The following is a 7,762-nucleotide window of genomic DNA, read 5'->3' as shown; positions in this document are numbered from 1 at the left end:
TGGGGGCCGTGCCCAGCAGAGCTGGAAATGGGCAACCTCATCCAGTGCCCCTGCCATGGGAGTAGGGCAAGTTGTCTTCTCCAGGTGGCTTGTAGGCAGCAGGCCCCTTAGAGAAGGCCAGAACTCAGGACCATGAATTGATGTGTATAGAGAACACCACCTCTTCCACAGGCCATTACTTGGCATAGTTTGAAAAGCTGGGATGGTGGTCCTGTGATCAGGAAAGTTGAAAGAATGATCCTGTAAAATTCTAGTATGAGTGTTGGCATTGCCAAGGCTAGCAAGGTCTGGGGGACACTGGTTTACATGGAAGTGTCTTTTCTGCATCAAAGATATGCAAGCTTATTCTGAGCTGGAGACATGTCCTAATCACTCTTCTGTCTCCCATAGGATAATGCCTTGCACATGGTAGAGGAAATTCCCAGTCTCCACTTCGATAACCAAAATATCTCAAGTCAACCTCTGGAAAACTTTTCCTAGGAGGAGTCTTCTCAGAGCCCCATGCATGTCCTTGTTCCTCAGGCTGTAGATGAAAGGGTTCATCATGGGGGTCACCACAGCATACATCACTGTGGCTACTGAGTCCTTCATGGAGTAGGTTTGGAGGGGCTGCAGATATACCATGCCAAGTGTCCCATAGAAGAGGGAGACCACAGCCAAATGGGAAGCACAGGTGGAGAAGGCTTTGTACTTCCCAGTGGCTGAGGGTATTTGGAGGATGGCTCTGACAATTCGGACATAGGACATGATCATGAACCCTAAAGGGGTGAGGAAAATAAAGCAGCCTGTGGCAATCAGCACTATATGATTGACTTCAGTATTGGAACATGCCAGCCTCAGCAGCACATACATCTCACAGAAGATGTAGTGGATCTTCCGGGAACCACAGAATGTTACCCTGGTCATGAGGAGGGTGTGGGTGAGGCCATAGAAAACAGAAAGTGCCCAACACAAGGTGAGGAGCATAATACAGAGCCCAGGACTCATGACCGTGGTGTAGTGGAGGGGGCGGCAGATGGCCACATAACGGTCATATGCCATTGTGGCCAGGATAAGGTTGTCCAGGGCCACCAAGGAGACTAGGAAGTAGAGCTGTGTCAGACACCCCACATAGGAGATGGCTTTGTTCTGAGACTGGAGGCTCACCAGCATCTTGGGGATTGTATTGGTGACAAAGAAGAGGTCAGTGAAGGAGAGGTTGGCCAGGAAGAAGTACATGGGTGTGTGCAGGCGGGGATCAAAGCTGATGGCCAGGATGATGAGCACATTTCCCACCACTGTGACCAGGTACATGGACAGGAACATCCAGAACAGGACCCACTGCTGCTCAGGACTGTCTGAGATCCCCAGGAGCAGAAACTCAGGGACTCCACTATTGTTGACTCCATCCATTTCCTCAACTGTCTGCAACATAGGCACCAATAAATGTTTGTTTATTAAGTGTCCTCAATTGAACATAGACATTCATCTAAGCAAAATTAATTGTTTTCCTAGCATTAAAATACCTGACTAAATTTTATAATTTAAAAATGTTATTATCAAAGTATAATTGATATACAATGTTGTATTAGTTTCAGGTGTACAGTAGTGATTGGGCAATTCTGCGCATTCTGCAATGCTTACCACAGTATATGTAGTCACCATCTGTCAGTATATGATATTATTACAATATTATTGGCTATATTCCCTATGCTGTACTTTTCATATATGTGGCTTATTATGTAAATGGAAGTTGATATTTCTTAATCTAGGTCCCACCCACATCCCCCCTGGCAACCACCAGGTTGTTCTCTACATTTAAGGGTCTGTTTGATTTTTGTTTGTTTCTCAATGTGGAGTTGGCTTCAGATCCTTTCTCCCCCTTCCTCTGCCCCTCCTGATTGTACTCTCTCTCTCTCTAAAATATATTAATAAATATTTTTTTAAAAAAGAAAGAAAGAAGAAGTGTTTACAAGAATGTGGAGAAAAGAGAACCCTTCTGAGAATTTAAACTGGTGTAGCCACTGTGGAAAACAGTATGGAGGCTCCTCCAAAAATTAAAAATATAATATTTTAAGTTAAGAACAAACTAATAATAGGCACAAACACATAACATTGAAAATCTTTATGCAACTCTGTCATTCCAGCAATTTCTAATCTGGCATACTCAATATTACAGGAATAATGTCTATGTCTTACTTAAAATTCTATCATCTTATAATATATGAGAAATGTTTAAAGATCTCTATGTGATGATATTAAATAGATTCCTAAAGGATATCTAAAACCAGTGTATGTATTATAAGAAATGGCTATTATACAGTTGGACAAAGGGAGAGAATAAAACAATTGGAAAGGAGAAGGTAAAATTATTTGCTGATAGGATGTTCTATCTGGGGAACCTATGAAAATCAACTGAAATGCCATTAGAAATACAAAGCAGCCTTTGTAAAGTGGTCAGTCACACAAGGGAGAAGACCCCACACCAAGAATGCTCCCAGTAAGCCATACAGCGCCATGATTCAGACTGGGCTATTAGATGCTGGTATCCATGTTTGAACTCCGCTAGTTGCTGTGAAACTTCAGGCCAGTGACCTGAGCTCCTCAAAATTCGCTCTCTTCCTGTGAAAAGTGAGTGGTGGCAAAGATAAATTTAAGCAATAAAGTGCTTAACACAAAGAGTTGGCATTTAGTGTGCACTCAATACATACTGCCTATACTACTATAAATAAATATATGTAAACAATCATGGGGTGAAAATACAATGTGAAACAATTCTATTCACATCATCAATACAATATTCGAAGCATTAAGATATTAAGAATCGACCAGGACCTTCCAATTATCCTTTTTTCCATTTAATAATAAGTGGACAGACTTACTCATTTCTAAATAGAAAGATGGAATATTGCAAAGGTGCATATTCTCCTAAATTAATCCGAAGTTCAGTTAGCCTAGTTGAAGTCAAAATCATAACAAGATTTTTAGGAAACAAAGACTATTCTAAATTTTATTTGAAAATAAACCAGGAAAATTCTTGAAAAAGTGTAAGAATGGGACTCTTTGTCTACCAACTATAAAGGATTCTGAACCAGTGTGGTAATGGTGCTTGAGTGAAGAGTAGAGCTTTAGAAGCAGAGCCAAATCAGGCAGGACTGAGTGGATTATTAGGGTAGTACTTTAAAATGACAGGTTGCATATAAAAGGTTGCATTATTCAATAAATGGTATTGGGATAACAGTTTATTTAGGGGAAAACATTAGATCAACAACATTTTTAAAATATTTAAGATTAAAACAGCTTATTGTGTCTTTCTTTCCTTTGGAAAATCTACCATACATGGAATGAAAACTTTGAAAATTAAAAATGAGAGAATATAACTAAACTGGATTTAATTCACCATTTTCTACATTTCAATGTCTTTTTAGTTGAGACATGAAGGACAAAAAGCAGTCAGTCTTATGAAGTCCTAAGCAAAGTCCTCTGCAGGTAGAGATGTGTGTGCAAAGGCCCTGAGGAAAGGTTTGCCATGTTTATGTAATGAATAAGGACCAGTGTGGTTGAATGAGAAGGGTATGGGTGAGATGTGAGGTCATGCATGTCAGCAGGGTCCTGAGAAGTCAATCTTGTTAAGGTTTTAAAACTTTATTCTATAAGTGCAATTAGGAATCCTTAAAGGATTTTAAGTAAAAAAGGATGTGTGTGTGTGTGTGTATCTAAACATATATATATTTAGCAATTATCTTTTTTGTATTTTATGACAGTATTTTAATAATCGGATATGGGTGTGACATTTTTGATCTGAAGCTTTTTTAGTGCCTATTCACTGACATTAAACCATACTTTTCTTATTTATGAGAAAGATTGGGCCCTATCTTCTTATTGTATGAGCCAATCTTTTTCCTTTTTATCATCGCATCTGTGTTAACTTCCGTCTTAAACTTGTATTCACTTAGTGTTAACTTCTATTTGAAATTTGTTGAAATGTCTTCCCTACACTTAAATATAAATTTTTAAAGATATTCCGTGGATTTTTTCCAAATAAAATTACCTTTTTACTATATTGCAATCTATTAAATATCAACAAAAAAATTCATTATGAAAAATTCAAGCAATACAAGAAAAATGTAAACAAAAGTGAAAACTACCCCACATTCTGTTAACATTTGTTGAATTCTTTTGGTTTTGTTTTTTCACTAAATCATTTTTATTCACTCAACAACATCCTGGAGAACATTCTCTAAATCGATATTTTCATCCTTTTTAATGGTTGCATACTATTGCATTTTATGATTATATTATACACATTTTTATAAATATTCTACAGATGGATATTTAGATTTTTTTCCTTGTTTTCCCCATTACAAAAATACACCAGTGAATACTTTTGTACATTTAGTTTGGACATATTTTTAGTTATAGTAAAAAAGACACATACTTTTCGTTTTCATACATATTGCCAGTGTCCTAGGCTCATTCATTTTTTGCCAATCTCATTTGTGAAACATGTTTTAATTTTCACAGCTTTCATTACAGGTAAATCAAGAGAAAGAAATTTTTAAATTAACTCAATACCTCAAGGAAATATCAAAATGGACTTTTTGGAGCTAAATCACAAGAGAAAATTATCTCTTAAAGAAGGAAAGACAAGGGTCATAAATTAAACTGGCAGTTATTGAAGATACTTGAGATCCGGGAACTTCCTGCTTTTATGTGAGAAATCACTGTGATCATGCTGGGCACTGACGCAAATACCAGACTGTTTATACTCAGTTTTCCCATTTTTTTGTAAATTTAATTTTATATTTCCTGAAAGTCATAGAAGTATGCTCTAAAGCACATTTTCATATACACAAACACATACATACACAATTACTCTTGAAAAATATTTTCTCCACATTACTGGGTATTTTCCACACAGACCAAAAGGAGAAAAATGTACACTCAATAATGTCATTTTGTGACTTTGGAAACAAACAAACAAAAAGGACATGCTTTTGATCAAGCAATTTTTAGTTCTAGAAATTTATCTTAGGAAAGATGTTATTAGGCAAAATGTAAAAAATGTATATATGTTTATCAGAGTCTTGTTAATAATAGTTAAAAGAAACTTAGCTTAAAAAATTACAGAATAGGCAAATCCATAGAGACATTAAATCGACTGGTGGTTGCCAGGAGCTGTGGGAAGGGCAAAATGGAAGTGACTGTTAATGGGCCAAGACTTCTGTTGGGAGTCACAAAAATGTACTAAAATTTGATTATTGTGACAGTTGTCAATTCTGTGAGTATATTCAAACCACTGAGTTGTATACTTTAAATGAGTCAATTTTAATGGTATTGACTTCAATCTCAATAAAGTGGTTCTAGGGTGCCTGGGTGGCTCAGTGGGTTAAACCTCTGCCTTCAGCTCAGGTCATGATCTCAGGGTCCTGGGATGGTGTCCAACTTCAGGCTCTCTGCTCGTCAGGGAGCCTGCTTCCTCCTCTCTCTCTGCCTGCCTCTCTGCCTACTTGTGATGTCTCTCTGTCAAATAAATAAATAAAATCTTTTTAAAAATTAAATTAAATAAAAAATAAAGCTGTTCTAAAAAATTGCATAACCCATTAAATCAGAGATTAGAAAGACCATAAGTGATGTTAAAATTTTTCTAATCTGTATGTGGAAAGATGTTTATAATAACTGCTTAATTAAAATTCTAGTTTACTCTTACACAATAAACTAGAAAATGTGCGGTTTACCCTGACTTGAGCTAGTGATGCCGGGCCCTGTGTTGTGACTATGAGGAGGAGGAACTGGGAAGGTATGGCAAGAGCTCGCTGTGTCTCAGCCCCCTCCCCAGCCATCCTGGTGCCTGGTGCCTGGACTCAGGGCCCTCTGGTACTCCTCCCCACTGGAACAAGGGTCGGAGGCAGGTAACAAGGCTGGGGAAAGCCAGACCATGTTCAGGAACATTGGCCCATCTGCTTTCTTGCCCTCAAGGCCAGTGTTCCCCACATCTTAGTGTGCATCAGAATCACCTGTGACGCAGATTTTAAAAAAAGATGTTCAGGTCTTTTTAAGATGATTCAATGGCTCTGCACTGAGGACGAAGTCTTTTTTAGAAGTCACCTGGTGGTTCTCACTGTGCAGTAATGCTATTCTGAGTCTGTAAGACTCAATGGGTTCTGAACACTTGTGTGGTCAGATGCCCTTAGAGACACAAACCCTTCTGCAGTGAAGGCAGAGAGTATAAGGGTGGTATGGAAACGTGTTCCAAACTTAATGTTGGGAAAGTGTCCTTTGGTACCTCCTGTGTTGCTCCCTATTTGCAGGACTGTAAGGAGGCTTATCCCATCAGGGGACCCCTTCCTGCTGGTTTGAGAATCATGTGCAACAGAGCACATGAAATCACTTTGAAAACTGGAGAGTGCCAGAAAGATTGGAGGGATTGTTATTTACCTTTAAATACTAAAGGGTTAGAGGCACCTGGATGGCTCAGTTAAGCATCTGCCTTCAGCTAAGGTCATGATTTCAGGGTCCTGGGATCAAGCCCCACATCGGGCTCCCTGCTCTGTGGGGAGTTTGCTTCTCCCTCTCCCACTCCCCCTGCTTGTGTTCCCTCTTTTGCTGTGTCTCTCTCTGCCAAATAAATAAATAAAATCTTTTTTAAAAATATGCTAGAGGGTTAGATTATATGAAGAATTTTCAAAGAATGTGAGTATGTTTGTGTGACTGAGAAAATGCAGGAGAGAAGAGATCAGAAAAGGGAGGAAGAAAGAGAGAGGCTATGACGTCCAAACCCTACTCACTGCTCTGTGCTGGTCTTAGAGCTCACTCTGTTCTGTTGCCTCCACTTCTCTCTTCCATTCAACGAAAATTCAGAGTCAGGACATAAAGTATCTTAAGTAAGACTGTGGGACTTGGGGCTGGAACAGTGTAAAGGTGAAAAGCAGGCAAGCTGGTACCTGGATCTTTGATCCCTTAGCAGAGGAGACAAACTGTAAGTCTGTGGGCACCCCCGTGAGGCTGGGGGGCCCAAGAGGTGCTGCCTGAGCCCCAGGTTCAGAAAGGAAGTGGCTGAGTCAGAACTGTTTTCAGGCCTATTTGTTAATTTTGGGGAGGCCTCAGGAAAGCAATCCCAAGGCAGCTGCTTCTGACAAACATGGGTAATCACTCCAGTGAACAAGGATCTTGGGAAATGAGTCTTGTTTACAAGGAGTAAGCCAGATTCTCCTTCCCTCTTCTCTCACTTTATTATTTCCCCCATTGTCTCCCTCCCTCCCTCTTTTAGGTGGATAAGATGAATTTGGATGTCCCAAGCCACAGATCCCTTCAGCCTATCTTCTCTCTGACCAAATTTCTAGCACCACTGACTCAGAGATGAAAGGATTCCAGATTCATACAAGCCTATATACCCCCTCCACACCCTCTAAATAGAGGAACTGGAATTTTAACAACCCTGTCCAGAGAACACTTTGTCTTGTCTTTGTATCTCCACTTTGATGGCGAGCTCACTACCTTAAAACAAATTTCAAGAAAAGTGCTTCCAGTCTCATAGTAGGTAGTTGTAAAACAAATGTCTCCATTTGCAGTCCTTATCTGGGACAGAGACACAGACCCACTGCTGGAGGAGAGGATGAATGATCCAGATTGTATCTGGTTCCACTACTCAGTGGGCCATGGGTAATTTATTGAATTGTTCTAGGCCTCAGTTTCCCCACTTTTCAAATCTAAGAATAACAAAGCCTCTGCTGGTCAAACTATGAGGTGGTCACAGGTGTCTCGGTGCCTCCACCCAGCCACC

At 39.6% G+C, this 7,762-nt stretch overlaps 1 protein-coding gene across 1 annotated transcript; it reads right to left on the bottom strand.

Annotated features, from left to right (window-relative positions):
- Positions 1–419: 419 nt before the first annotated feature.
- On the bottom strand, positions 420–1,431 carry LOC131816538 (olfactory receptor 1D2). Its single transcript, XM_059149357.1, has one exon. It carries the CDS (start codon positions 1,411–1,413, stop codon positions 451–453), a length of 963 nt encoding a protein of 320 aa, XP_059005340.1. The 5' UTR covers positions 1,414–1,431; the 3' UTR covers positions 420–450.
- Between the last annotated feature and the right edge of the window lie 6,331 nt (positions 1,432–7,762).

Source organism: Mustela lutreola, chromosome 15, assembly GCF_030435805.1.
Source record: "Mustela lutreola isolate mMusLut2 chromosome 15, mMusLut2.pri, whole genome shotgun sequence".
Taxonomy (NCBI): Eukaryota; Metazoa; Chordata; class Mammalia; order Carnivora; family Mustelidae; genus Mustela; species Mustela lutreola.
Note: the sequence above shows the minus strand (reverse complement) of the source record. Positions and strands in the feature narration are given on the sequence as shown.